The sequence below is a fragment of the Elephas maximus genome, chromosome 2 (assembly GCF_024166365.1).
Source record: "Elephas maximus indicus isolate mEleMax1 chromosome 2, mEleMax1 primary haplotype, whole genome shotgun sequence".
NCBI lineage: Eukaryota > Metazoa > Chordata > Mammalia > Proboscidea > Elephantidae > Elephas > Elephas maximus.
This window is the reverse complement of record NC_064820.1, coordinates 164,243,145-164,258,359: the sequence shown is the minus strand read 5'-3', so window position 1 is coordinate 164,258,359 and position 15,215 is coordinate 164,243,145. Positions and strand designations below refer to the sequence as shown.

The 15,215-nt window shown below is 46.4% G+C and overlaps 1 protein-coding gene across 1 annotated transcript in view; it reads right to left on the bottom strand.

Annotated features, from left to right (window-relative positions):
* ABLIM3 (actin binding LIM protein family member 3) overlaps nt 1-14,110 on the bottom strand; it is a 133,366-nt gene extending 119,256 nt beyond the window's left edge. Inside the window, exons 1-2 of the mRNA XM_049874031.1 lie at nt 13,965-14,110; nt 13,484-13,583 (exon numbers count right to left, since the gene is read on the bottom strand). Of these exons, the coding sequence (XP_049729988.1) occupies nt 13,484-13,496 (13 nt within the window). The 5' untranslated portion in view covers nt 13,497-13,583; nt 13,965-14,110. The remainder of the gene's footprint in view (nt 1-13,483; nt 13,584-13,964) is intronic.
* Nucleotides 14,111-15,215: the final 1,105 nt, after the last annotated feature.

The following is a 15,215-nucleotide window of genomic DNA, read 5'->3' as shown; positions in this document are numbered from 1 at the left end:
CAGTGAAGACCTCTGAAGATCGCAGGCTCAGAGTCACTCTGCTGGGGGCTGAGTCCTGGCTCCACCACTCATCACAGTGTGACCTGGAGAAGTTAGTTCACCTCACCAACTCTAACTACTGATTTTCTCATAGGAAAAATTGAGGTAACAACAGGGTGTTGTGAGGATCAAAGGAGGTGATATGTGCAAAGTGTTTAGAACAGGGTCTGACAAGTAATAAAGCACTCAGTGAGTTTCGGGTAGCTAAACAAAATTCCCAGGGTATCAATATACACCACCACTATCTGGCCATTTGTCATACTGTGGTGGCTTGCATGTTGCTATGATGTTGGAAGCTATGCCACTAGTGTTTCAAATACCAGTGGGGTCACCTGTGGGGGACAGGTTTCAGTGGTGCTTCTAGACTAAGACAAACTAGGAAGAAAGGCCAGATGATCTACTTCCAAAAATCAGCCAATGAAAACTTTATAGATCACAGAATATTGTCCAATATAGTGCTGAAAGTTGAGCCCACTAGGTTAAAGGCACTCTACGATAGGCACAACAATGGACATAAGCATAGCAATGATAATAAAGATGGCATAGGACCAGGCAATGTTTCGTTCTGTTGTATATCCAGTCGCTATGAGTTGGAGCCAACTCGATGGCAGCAAACATCATCAGTGTATATCTCGGTTCCATTTTCCTAATGGAAGTGATCAAGAGGTGACTATCATAACAATAAACCAAAAAAACAAACCTGTTGCTGTCGAGTGGATTTCGACAATACCATGCGTTAATTAATTTATATATTTACAAGGGATTTTCCCAACTCATTCAATGTATTTCATTAGTATATCACTATTAATAATTAGTGCATGTTTTCCATATGAACAGGCACTGTGCTCAGCATCTTAGACCCATTCCCTCACTTAGGGCTCACTTAGTATTCCCATCTCCAGAGGTAACTGAAACTTAGAGGGCAAAGTAGCTCGCTCAAGGCCACATAGCTAGTACATGGCTGAGCTGGAATTTGAACCCAGGCAGTCTGACTTCACAGCTCAAGCTCTTATCAAATACACTATCTCGGCTTCTCGATTTGGTCAGTAACCTAGTTTGCAAAGTATCAGCTCACATAGCCCCAGAAATAAGAATTAGATAACAGGTCTAGCCATGGGCATGGGAGCAGTAATACTGGCAGCAGAACCATGTCTGCTTCTCCCTTCTACATCGCCCCCATCCACTCCCACCTGCCCCTCACTGCCTCTGGGTTCTCCCATCCACCAGGTCTATGCTGCCCAGGAGATCTCCCTAAATAATGCACAGCTCTAGTCAGGCCACTGGTTGGCTCTAAACCTCTCATGGCTCCTCATCGGCCAGAACATAACGAATACTCTCTAGCCTAGCATTTAAGACTCTCAAAGATCTCACCCCACCAACTCCCCAGCCTTATTTCCTCTTTGTCCACCTATTCATACTCTATAAAGTATAGACAAACCTGACTTCCTGACATTTCTCAAAATGTTTTGTGTCTTTTTCTTTCACCCCAGCCCAGTGCCTAGCCAAAGGGCCCACAGCTCAGGAGTTGCACGATAAGGTTTGTGGAATGCTTCACTGAGAGAATGAGGGAACAAACCCATCTGAAGAGCCCCTTCCTTCCCTTCCACTCTAACACAACTTTATTTCTCTCTCAAGATCCAGGTTAAATACTAACTTCCCCACAAAGTATCCCCCAGGTCTTCGCCTATTTTCCTTTAGACATCCTCACCTCTTTCCTTCCCTCTCAACACCCATCATGGCTTCCCTTGTATTACAGTGATGTGTGTTCGGGCCACCCTTCTGGTGATACTGGAATCAATATGAGGTTAGGGTCTCTGTCCTGGGCCTCTCTGATCCTACCACACAGAGCAGGAGTTATTTCAATGCCTAAGCGAATGGGTGAATAGTGCTGGGACATCTGATGGGGTCTATAAGGCCAGCCATCTCAGCCTACATGTCCCCTTCCTCCCCGTGATCTCCAACACAGTGGAAATGGGGAAGATGGTGAAAAGGTTGGAGCAGGAAGGAGTGAAAGGAGGCCTCAGGTTCATATCAACATGGTTTCAAACACCTGCTCCAACACTGTGTCACTCACGTGACCTTGGCCAGGCGACTTTACATTTGAACCTCGTTTTCCTTTTTTGTAAATTGGGATATTAACATGTACCTCACTAAATTCTCCATTTTATATTCATTCAAGTCGCCATCACTTATTAAATTTCAGACTGGGGCCAACTACATCTTCCCTGTGCCTCAATTTCCTCTTTTGTAAAACGAGGATAATATTAGTATCTACCTCATAGGACTTTTGTTAAGGTGAAGTACATGCTCAACAAATGTTAACTGTTATTAGCTGTTAGGAATTGAATTGGGTTTCCCCTCTCCCCTAAAAATGTGGAAGTCCTAACCCCTGTACCTATGAATATGACTGTTTGGAAATAAGGGTTTTATTTTTTACGTTAATAGGGTAGGTCTTACACCAAATCACTTTTAAATGATGTCTTATAAAAAGAGAGAATAGACATATAAACACACACACAGGGGGAAGTCAGAAACCATGTGAAGACCTGTCTACAAGCAATGGAATGGCAAGGCTTGCCAGCAGTCATCAGAAAGCAGGAGGGAGCCCCACAGAAGGCAGGGCATGGCTGAGTCCCTGATTTGGACTTTTAGTTTCCAGAAGTGTGAGAAAATACATTTCTGTTCATTAAAACCATTCACTTGTGGTATTTTTGTTATGGCAGCACTAGGAAACGAAGACATTAGCTATCATTACTCTGCGTGAAGCACTGTGGTGAGGCTGGAGGATCCACAGTGAGCAAAACAGAAAAGGTCTATGGCAGAACCATCAGGTGGCTTATAGTCAAAAGGGGATGAGAAATAGAATGAAGCAAACAAGCTAATGCCAGTTGTGATAAGTTCTGAGAAGGATGGTAAAATTTTAATATAATACAAGGACCTTCCTGAGATGTAGAATTCAGGGAAGGCCTAGGTAGGATGGCTGCCAGGATTAAATAAAATAACTCATGTAAACATTTGCACTCATGTAGGCTATAGGTAGAAAAGAATGTCTCTTGATTAGGAAGAAGAAGAAAAACTAGTCTGAGGCTAAGGAATCTCCAATGGGGTTTGGGCTTCTCTTTGTTCCTGAAATGCTGCCTCCCAGGCCCCTTCTTCCTACATGTCATGGGTCCTGGCTCTGTCTCTGCCATTTGAAAGAAGGCTTTATGGTCACCTCTGCCATATAAACCTGGCATACAGGCAATTCTCCTTCCAGAATAATTCATGCTGACTCTCAGATGTGCTGGCTTAGCCTCCTGTGGAAATATCTAATTTTATGGTTGTCTTAGACTTTCCTAGGGCAGTCAGGGCCTGGATCCCTGAGTAGCTTCCCCAGATCTCAAAAAGCAGGAGCAGGCCTCAGGCTGCCCCTGCTTCTGCACACTGATAGCAGTGTGCAGCGGGAAGATTGGCACCTGGTGGAGTGTGCTTCAGGTGCTTAAAATAGATCAACTGTGTCATTAGACAATTGCAAGGCATTCATTTCATTGGCCCTGCTGGTGCCGGTGAGGGCAAGAGATTACAGCCCATGGAAGAAAGACCTGTGCTTTGCACAGAAATAAGCAGATGCCCAGAAGCAGCTCTGGAAATGATGCAGGCAGTGGAGGGTGGGACTCTGCCAGGAGAGGGTGGGGCTGTTGCCTAAACACACAAGCAGGGATGCTACAGCGCGAGTAACAAGGGTGGCACAGTGAGCCCACACAAACCCTACTTTGGCTGGCATACACTTAGAAAGAGGCCTGGAGACTTCTGGGGAGCAAGGCACAACCCAGTAGCATCATCTGAAATTGTTCAGGGATCATCCATACTCTCATGGCAGACACACAGCCAATGTGTGGAGCTGACTGCTGTCTTCCAGTTCTTGTTAGTTACCATCCAGTCGATTCCAACTCATAGTGACCCCATGCGTGCAGAGTAGAACTGCTCCACTGGGTTTTTAAGGCTGTGGCCTTTCAGAAGCAGATCACCAGGCCTGTCTTTTGAGGTGCCTCTGGGTGGGCTTGAACCACTAACATTTCAGCTAGTGGTGAAGCACTTAACCGTTTGCACCACCCAGGGACTCCTGGTGACTTCCTACTGTTCCTTCAGTGTCCTCTTCCTAGCAGGCTCCAAGTCCTTCCACCATTCTGGTCATTCTTGCCTGGGCATGCTCCAGTTTATCACTGCCCTCCCTGAAAACAATGCTTTAGACACAGCCTAACTGGGCTTCTGCAGAGTGGTGCCATTACCTCCTCCTGTCCATGCAGCCTGAATCACATTTTCCAGCAGCCTCTGTTGCTCAGTTGCGTCCTACTGAACTTGTGGTCAAATAACCGTCACCATACCACCCCAATCTTTTACTCCGATGGCTGTCATGCCTGGCATCCCCCGATTGTAGACACTGGAAGGTGATTACAGCCCAGAAGAAGAGTTCACATCATGTTTGGAGAGTAGAAATGAATGCACGTGCTGATGGACCAAATATGGGGGAATAAAGGAAAGGGAAATGCCAAAAAGGACTACCTTTTAATTACTAATGGGTGACTGAGTAGACGGAGGGTCTATCAATCAATTGGGACCATAAGAGTTGATGCGGTTTTTTTTTTTTTTTTTTTTAAGAGAGTGAGTGTATTAAATTTTATGTTGTTTGAAGTACCTTGGGAATATCCAGGCGGGCATTTCCAGTGGCTTAATCTAGAGCTTAGTTGAGCGATCTCTATAGTAAATAATAAGAGAGAAGGCTTTTTATTAATGAACTAATTCATTAAAAACATTTTGAGCACCTACTATGTGCCAGGCATTATACTTTGTTTTCTATGAATTATATGCTCCACTCTCATTGCTTCCAGAGGGATAAGGAAGACTCTACTCTCAATGGAAGAAATTATATTCCCATTACCTACTTTATCACCATTCTTTCTCAAGATGGAGAATAATGACAGATGAAAAGTCTTGAGTAGCTATACAGGGTCACTGATGTGGCCTTTCAGCAATCACTCCTCAGCTAGATGGGTATCAAAACTGACCTGACTGGCATGGAGCTGACAGATGTACTCAACTGGGCTAGGCATGCCCTATATGTCAGAACAACCTCTGCAATAGGTCATCCTTTCAGGGTATTCTCCTCTGGGCTGGAAAAGATACCCAGAGATGGGATCAGTTATCCAGAATTGCTATCCTTTGATCTGTGCCCTACCTCTACTACTATATTCCCTGGAAACAGAACTGACTTCCAGGTGATGGGGGTGGGACATTCTTTGCCCTGGTATTTCCTCAACAGTATCCAACAGGATGTGATATCACCCTTCTGGGACTGGTCAGCTGGGGAAGTGAGGACATGCAGCAGGGTTGTGCTCACTTCCAAAGGACTTTAAAGGCATGGCAATGTTAATCAGTTGCAAACTCTGGAAAGGACTTTCTCGCATAATAATTAACAGAGAGGCAGCAGTGGTCACATCTCTCTGTGAAGATACGCTTCTCTGCGCTTGCGGTTACATGAACTGTCTACTAGATAGGGGTTTAAAAACTCAAGTGTGTGCAGTAGCAAGGTAATGTAAAAATACAAGCTATCCTCGTGTAATGTAATAAGGAGCGGTGGGAACTGTGGCAAATTGGAGACTATTACATGCCCCCTCAAAGCAGGCAATCTTAACTGTCATGGAGGAAAACTGAGCCAGTGTGGCAAGATCTGGGTTTATTGTTTTGTTTTTGGTAAAGAAGCTAAAAATCCCAACCTTGATTTCCCAATCTCTCAATGTTGGCAAATATTTCAAATTCATTGAAAACCTAGAGTAGGGTAAATAAAACATGTCCCACAATGCTGGCCACCAGTTGGGACCATTTTGCCCCATGTGTATGATCCATTAAAGCAAGGACTATGTCTGTTAGATTTATTGCTAGGTTCCCACCATCATGTCTGGTGCAGAGTTGGTGTTGAGTAAGTATCTGTTGAGTGAACAAATGAACAATTCAATTCTTATTCCCCATGTTGGACATTCCCAGGAACTAGGCAGATTGAAAACCAATACCACAACTCTAAATTTGAGTGACACTATTGAAATGTTACAGTCATGAGTAATGACCTACATAGCAGGTGGGGAGTGTGTTTTTTGCAAACTGGCTGTATGTACACTAAGTTACCTGCAGTCTGCCCATCTGGGGCCCCCCTCCACGTAAACATTTCTCTTCTGGTTCTTAGGAAGAGGTTACACTTTTGCTGGTTACCAAAAAAAACCCAAACCCGTTTTTTTCAAGTCGATTTTAACTCATGGCTACCCTATAGGACAGAGTAGAACTGCCCCATGGGGTTTCCAAGGAACAGCTGGTAGATTTGAACTGCCAACCTTTTGGTTAGCAGCCAAATGCTTAACCACTGCATCAACAGGTCTCCTTTGCTGGTTAGGGATGGTATAATTGGGGCTTAAGCATCAGGATTAGAGAGACAACCTTTGTGACATCCACGATTAATAATCAACTATCAATATCCTCTATTAGTCACAGAGTGACTGATACTCAGGGAAAAGCAAACCACAAGAAAGTCTTCTCTTTGAAGAGCCATTTATTGAACAAACACTATTTTTTTTAGTCATTTTATAAACACTTGCTGGTCCCTGGGTGGCACAAACAGTTTGTACTCATCTATTAACCTAAAGGTTGGTGGTTTGAACCCATCCAGTGGCTCAGTGGCAGCTTGGTGATCTGCTTCTATAAAGCCAAGAAAACCCTATGGAGTAGTCCTACTCTGTAATTCATGGGGTCACCATGAGTCAGAGTTGATTCAATGGCAATGGGTTTGGATTGGTTTGGTAAGTGCGAGGCAGTGTTTTAAGCAATTCACAACTATAAACTTATTTACTCTTTATAACAACTCTATGCTCTCTGACAGAGGCACTATTACTAGCCCCTTGGGATTATCATCACAGTTGAGGAACTGAGGCACAGAGAAGGTAAGCAACTTGCTCAGAAACACACAGCTAGCAAAGAGCAGGTCTGGATCTGAAACCCAACAATCTGGCTCTAATCTATGCCCTTAAGAACTCATGAGAACAATTTAACTGGCAAAATACCCAAAAACTTATTTAACTGGCAAAGTATCCAAAAAGTCCAAGGTGCTTACATACTCTTGTGTTGTTTTCTATTCTTTTACAATGGTATATGGCTCATGTTGGGTATTAGCCAGTTGTTGACCATTCATTGCAACCAATGTTATCTCAGGAAGATATTTAAAGCTTTTGCCAGATAGGAAAGTTGGAGTTCAGAATTGATATCATTTCCTTTACGCAATATAAGTCCTCTTGAAATCACATTTTGATTTTCAGAGATGTGTTACATTCATTTTGGATGGTTTTAAAATAGTTCCTTACATTATTCCTCCAACCCTTTAGCCTCAAGTAATCATTAGTCAGTTAAGTGCTTCATCCATTTGGGAAGGGCTGTTTTTAAAAAAAATCTCTGTAGTTGTACAGTAAATAATCTTTATTTTATATGTTTTGTAAAGTTAGAATCTCTTTAGAGGGCAGTCTACTGTTTGGTGTTTTTAATGGTTTCCTTTCTTATGGAATTATTAGAGTTCCTGGCCTGGGCTATGAGATTAGCGAGGAAGGTCTCACACTCGCTCCTTGTGTTGGGTGTCTTCAATTTTGCCCTCCCTTGCCCCTCTAGGTCCACTTGCTCCCTTCTCTATCCTGCACTGGGCCCCAGGAGGCTAAGACTGACCACTGTTGGGCCCCATTAAGTGCCTCTCATGCCCTCTGGCTTCTGGTCGGATTCAGCCAATGGGGAATACCTGGAGAAGAGCAGAGGAAAGGAGGAGCGAGAGGTCAGGATATTTATTCTCCTAGTTCCTTCCTTGGGGTGTTTGCTTTTGGCTAGCTCCCTCCTTGGACAGAGGCCACAGGTCCTGACAGGCAGCACTCACCCCACTGCCCTTTGGGTCTCTGGTTTCTTTCTTCTGGCCTTCAGGCCTGGGGACATTGGTTGTGAAGTGGCTAATGGGCCACTGTTATTAGCCTCCAGTACTCAGGCATCCTTATTTATCTTTCTTTCTCTACAGCTTCCCACATACTTGTGAAGAATCTTTTTATTTAACTCCCCTCAAATTGCAGGAACACTGATGGCACAGTGGTTAAGAATTATGGCTGCTAACCAAAGGTCAGCAGTTTGAATCCGCCTGGTGCTCCTTGGCAAACCATATGGGGCAGTTCTACTCTGTCCTGTAGGGTTGCTATGAGTCGGAATTGACTCAACAGCAATAGGTTTTTCCTCAAAGTGCTGTCTTTTCCTTGCCAGGACTCTAGCTGCTAGAATCCTCCACTTCTTTACCCTATATCCCATCAGGTGTTAGGCCATGCAAATTTTATTTCCTAAAGGATCCTGCAAATTGCCCCATATTCCTATTCTCACAACCACCAAAATCCTAGTCCTCTGTGCCTCTTCTGAACTAGGGCAATTGTCTCTTACCTGGGATCCTCACTTGCTGTCTTGCCCTCTTCAACCCCTACCATATACAATACCAAGTTAGTAATCTTCCTGAAGGCTTCCTGAAAGCTATGACTTCCCTATGTACAAAACCCAGCACTAGCTGCAATACCAGTACAGCAGGCTTATTTTCAATAAGAGGGTTTAGTTCCCAAGATATCATCATTCCAGAACTTTGCTCTACCCAATGAGCAACTCAATTTCAAATTCAATTCCATTCCCTGAGACCCTATTAAGTGAACCCTGCACATTGGCATTGTTGTTCCCATTTTACGGATGATAAAATTCAGGCTTAGAGAGGTTATCTATTGTGTCCAAGGCCACAGAGAGTACATGATAGATAATGATTTGAACTCAAGAATCCATACTCCAAAGCCCAAGTTTTGTGTGACCCAGTATGGGATCCGCTTATCCTGTGACCCTTTGGAGGGGATTATGTGACCCCTTAATACTCTCTTCAAAAAACAAAGTCTGGTCCAAACAAGTAATTTGTTAGCATATCAATCCATGCTAAAGACCAGAGGGCAGGAGGAAGCCTATAAAATGAGGGAGAATGGCACGTTTACACATGAGGCTATCAAACCTCAAGAATGTTGGGAGCTCCTAGGATTCTGACTCTTGTGAGGAGTGTGGCTCTTAATGGGACACAGCTGACTGGTGCCCAGAGCACACTGGGATCAACTCAGTCTCTTCTGGCTTTGGACCCAGGGGCTTGGGAACTCCTAGAGCCAACATGGGTGCTGGAGACACTGGCAGGGAATAACCATAGATTGATTGTTGTCTAAGAATATGCACATTAGGTCCATGGTGCCACATGGCTCTGGTGACTGTGTGGGAGTGAGGGGTCTGGGTTTAGCTCCTTCCTTGCTGTTTGTGTTCAGGAAAATGGCCAAAGTATAAACCAGAATCAAGAAATGCCTCAGAATGTGTCTTTGTGAGGGGCTACACACTATAGCTCTCATGATGTTTGCTGACTGGTGGGATGTGGGCTTCCACCCATGATCAGGATGGGTGTGTAATGACAAAGACAAGGCTCTAGAGGAACAGGGACAAGAGCATATATCAGGGGACATTAGCTAAACTGGGGGGGGGGGGGGGGCGGGGCTGGGGAGAGCTTTTGTACTTCTTGAGGATGTGGAGGCTGACCTGAATGATGCATGGGGTGGGGAGAAGGCCTAGTGATGGGTAGGTGAAGGCTTTCTAGGTGGACAACATGCAAAGTTGGCAGAAGCAAGTCCCTAAGAGGTAATGGAAGGAGGTGAATGCAAATGGAATATGGAGAGTGGTGCAGTATAGACAAGCTCAGACTGGCCATAAGGGACCCTGCAGGCCTTCCTCTCTCATCTTAAGAGTGATGGGAATCCGTGTTTGAAGTAGAGCATGATATGGAGGGGGCTGGAGTGGATGAAGGGAGACCAGTTAGCGGTCTGGCTCAGAGGCCAGGAGACAAATGACGGATTCTTAGAATTCGGCTCAGAGTGTGCAGCATCGTGGATCCGTGCACAGAAGCCAACATGGACATGATTGCCCTATTTTCCCTTCCTCTCCTCTGAAGTTCTTAAACCCAAGAGAGTTGACTATCTCTGTAGTAGCCCAGGCTTTCATGAGAGGATCCAGTTTTCTTAGCAGGCTACTTGGGAATTGAGCTCTGCCGTGGATAAGACATGTTAATTAAGGACTAAGCAAGCCTTGGGGATCCTGCTCAAACTTTCAGTGTCTTGTCTGTCCTCAAGGAGCCCTCTCACCCCACCCTTAATGGCTCTGAGGGTTGCACCCTATCTGTTACATTCTACCCAGGTTCATACCGCTCCCCCCCTCACTCCAGTTCCTCCAAAATTATTCCTTTCAAGTTTCTGCTTTTTGACGCGTTAATTCTCAGATAGATTTCAGAGAAAAGGATTCAGAGGAAACGAAACTTCACACTGAAAAGTCACTGATTGCTTTCGTCATCTAAGAAATATGTTTCTCATTAATAAAAATAGTTTACATGTGTTTACAAAGCATTTTCTCATGTATTATCTTATTTCTTCCTCAAAACCACACTGGAGGTATTCCTCACAATTTATGACAAAAGCATGATGTCCAAGAGGTTGGGTTTTGACCTGCCTGAGGGCAAAAATCAACAATGACAATAGCCACAGCAATGACCACCACAATGACAACGACAGTACTGACCACAACCATTGCAGAGATGATACCAGCTCTGCCCAAGGTACCACATTCTGTATTTTATATGAAACATCACATTTAGTCTCCATTCCAAGCTGAAGCAGTCACATTTTGCAGATGAAACAACCAAGCTGAAGACCACACAGCTAACAAGTGAGAAAAAGAGGACTGGAATGCGGGGCTCTTCGATTCCAGAGCCTGCAGTCTATGGACTTAGATGGACCACAGCTCTGTGCTCCTCTTTTTCTGATGAAGCAATCAGGCATTGCACGCATTGTCAAATATGCTACAAGTCCAAGTGCCTTTTCTAAGCCAATAATTAACTGCAGGACCCTGAGCAAGTTATTGAGCCTTAACTACAAAGCTCCACCAATAATAGGAGTCCTAATGCCCATCTCACAGGTTGCGTGTGAGCGGTCAGGGAGATTATGCAGGTGAAGTACTTACTAGCACAGTGGCTAGTGCTGGGTAGTGACCCAAAAAATGGAAGTTAAGGAAAACCTAAGTAGGAATTTCTATTAGGTACAATTTCAGGCATAAGAATTAAGTCAAGAATTCCACGTTTCAAAGAGGGGAGCATTTTTGCTTAGGTTAGGTTGTGCCAAGGACTTCCTGCCTACGCCCTGTCCTAATCACCTTATGACCATTCACTTATGTGAAGTCTGATTTCTCATCTCTCTGTAAGGCTGGGAGGAACTTTGACGTTGATCATGGAGCCCAAACCCTAAGCCTTGAGCTTGGATCTCCTCTACAGTGTTCCTGGGTAGCCCTTTAAGGAAGTACTTCCCTGGTGGGGGAAACCCTGGTGGCATAGTAGTTAAGTGCTACGGCTGCTAACCAAAAGGTTGGCAGTTCAAATCCACCAGGTGCTCCTCGGAAACTCTGTGGGGCAGTTCTAGTCTGTCCTATAGGGTCACTATGAGTCGGAATTGACTCCATAGCAATGAGTTTGGTTTGGTTTCCCTGGTGGGGAACTCAGGGTCTACCAAGCCATCCATCCCACTCTACTCTCTTTATTTCCCCCTGTCCCTGGAGAACAGACACAGTCCACCTACTGAGAAAAAGGGCCTGAGGCTGGAAGGGCATTTTTTTTTTTTGTCCTTATTTTCTGTCATATTCAACTCTGTTGGCCACCATGTCTTAAAATAAAATTAAAAAAAAAAGTGAAAACTCTATTTCCTTCATTCAGGAATACTCAGATAAGGTAGAGTTCCTTAGGATTCCAGAGAGAGAAAAGGGCACCGTCAGTTGCCTGTTACCTCTTCCCTTAGTACCTTGAAAAATAGATGAGCCATCTTTCTTCTGTCATTTAGTGAAAGGACTTCCATAAATACATTTGTTCCTAGAGATACGGAGAAGTGACAGGCAGTGCACATCTTTATTTCTCTAAAAGCACGCAGATGCAAACTGTGGCCCAGGGTGTACAGAATTTCGCTCTTTCCCTGTGCCTGGTATCAAGCCAAAACAGCATTCCACACTGTCAAACTCAAGAGACAGAATTCTTTGGCTGTAAGAGGCAGAGAGTCCAGCCACACTGGCTTGCTTAGCACAGGTATGTAATACACAAAGGAAGATAGCCAAGAGGTGAGTCAGACAAATACATAGTAAATAAATATATTTCATTTCCCTCTCAGTGGCTTGTGCTTTGTTTCCCTCCACTCTATACCAATAGCCTTGAAGTGGGGGGAGGGTGACAAAACAGGGAGTTTTATCCGAACACAGCCTCAGAAAGTACTGATTTTTCTGGACTACTGCTCAGCCCTAGCTTTTTTAGATGAAACTTATAGATTCCTAGATGAGGAGGGCCCCCAGCAATGTCTCTAATTCAACTCCTCTCATTTTTCAGATGAGCAATCTGAGATCCAGAGAGGGGACTGACAGCAAAGAGCACAGACCCCAGGGAAGTGACACTCGTGGGGGTCTTCAGATTCACCAACCCCACCCAATGGTGGAATGACCCACACAAGCTTGAACTCAGATCTGTCTTCCCAGGGCACTGCCCAGGCCAACCGTGCCCCAGCTGGTGCCCGTGCTCAAATGGACTAGGCTGAAGAAAGGCAGACAGTGGCTCCCTTGTAGTTCTGACTGCATTTCTCAGCAGCTGAGGCCCAACCCGGCAGCAAGATGTCTGATCCAGGCTCTGCAGAGCAGTTGCTGCCTCTGGCATGTTAGAGCCCCTGGCCAAAGGGCTTGTCCGCTTTCTCTTATTCTCAGGGATGGCTAAACAGTCTGTAGGTGTGTGGAGAAAACACTCCCTGGCCCACAGTGCTGGAGGTGCACAGAGCTGGGTATTTCACAATTCCCAGACCTGAAGGTAGCTCCGCAATAATCTGTTTATCAAACTGCTCTTTCCCATCCACTGCCTGCCCACACCCACCCACTCACAGCTGGCCTCCCTGCTTCCCAGCTCTGGGACAAGCAGGGCCCTCCAGGGTTTTCCAGACTTGTGCAGGGAGGTCTCCTCAGGACCCCCCACAGTCAGACAATGGCCAGCACTCCTGCTTCCTAGGCCTTCCCGGTCATTGCTAGAAGGAGACAAGCAGCCCTCCCAGCCAAGGCAACGGGTGCTGCCTTTAAAATATTTGCAAAATTATCATGGGAAGCTAGACTGATGTCCCTCTGCCCAGGAGCACAAAAAGCACCAAGAAGGAGTCTAGAGGCCATGCGTCCCTGCAGATGCCAGGCTTCCTTCTTGCCTGCCAGGGAGCCCCAGCACAGGCTCCTACACCTCCGCCCCCACCCTTGTTCCCATGGCAAAGGAGAGGAGGGATCCACTTACTGCTCGTGTTCATGGTGATGCCTTTGCACTGGGTCTTTCATTCACTACGCAGGCCCCGGTTGCCTATTAAATCTTCTGTTCTTCGGCCCTCACACATCACCTGGGGGTGAAAAGGCAGTCGGTGCCGGCTCCGTATCCTCAGGTGCTCGCTCTCTCTCTGCTGTCCTCTCTCGGGCTGGGCTGTCGCCACTGGCCTTGAAGGCGAGTGGACTAGGAAGGCGCAGGTGAGAGCAGGAAGCAGTAGGAGGAGGCGGTGGTGAGAGGAGCCGGGGGCACCGGTCCTGCTGCTGCTGGGACCCGAGTCCCGGGCAGAGGCGGGCTGGCAGCGCCGCTCGCGCGCACCGGCTCAGCAGTCCAGCCGCTCAGGAGCCCCAAGGGGGTGTGGACCGCAGGGCGCAGGGCGGGGGCAGCGCGGGCGCCGGCTCCGCTGGGCAGGCGTCCCCGCCCAGCCTGGGGAGCGGCGACCCGCCCCGGGACTCACCTCTCGGCCGGAGTCGGGAGCCAGAGGCCCCTGTCCGGGCCCCTGGGACCGGTTCATGAATCCTGGTCCTCGTCTGGGGTCTCGGATTCCAAGGCGAGCGAAGCGAAATAGGAGAGCTCGACATCCATGATGCGGGTTCGCGGGTGGCAGCGCGGGGGGCGCGGCCGCTCGGTGCTGCCACCTGCTGGTCGCACCGGCGCGTCTTTGAGGCTCCGCCCCGCCCAGACTGCTCACGGGGCCCTGGAGTGAGATGGGGGTGATGGGGTACTTGGGTCCTGGGGTCATCGATGGAGGGCCAGCGAGATTGTCTTCCGTCCCTGGGTACTGGGCTCTAAGGTCTAGATGATGATAGAGCAATAAAGAAATATTGAGAGGGGCTGTGAAGAAAGGGTTGGTTTTGTGGGAAGACAGTCCCACTTCCAGCCCTGCTGCTAACAAGCTCGTTGTCTCAACTTGAGTAGGGCATGGCTGTCAGTGCCTCATCTTCTGCAATTGTAGAATGTGGTGGCTGGAGGAGTGGACGAGGCATAAAGGGGCCCTCCAGCCTGGCGCCCCCCACCTCACCCACATTACTCTGTTTATGCCCTTTATCACTAATTCATTTCTTACAATCATTTATCATCTCTTTCCTTTGCTAGAATCTTAGCTTCATGAAAGAATAGGTCTTGTCGCTATGGTTGGCTATTGGGCCCTAATACCCACAACAGTGCCTGCAGCCTGGCACATAGTAGGTGCTCAGTAAAGATTTGACAGAATAACAGTTGACACAGCCCTTGCAGTGGAACATCTAGGAATCCCCACCCTGAAACGCTTCCCTGTCTGATGAAAACACCAGGTATGTGGCTTCATGACTCAGCCTAACAGAGGTCAACTAACTCGTGTCCAAAAGTATTTTTCTTTGTAATTAGTGCTTACAGGTGTGTATTATAGAATCCATATCCTGATTGTTTTTAGTCATGATTGATCCCATGGGGGGAGGTTTTTTTCACTGACTACTTACCTTTTCACCGTCTCAGCCTAATTCATGATCAACCTAATTTATGAGAGCATGACTCTCAGCTGTAGAAGAACAAGACATGATCCCCGTCCATAGAATGATTCTGGCTAGACAGTGTGTAGAATCAAAAAGCTGTGAGCATTCACACTCCTGATTTTTAGACAAGCAGACAGGGGATCAGAGAAGCTGAGCTACCTACTCTAGGACACACAGCATCTTGGGGCAGAACTAGACCAGATCTCCTCACTTCTAGC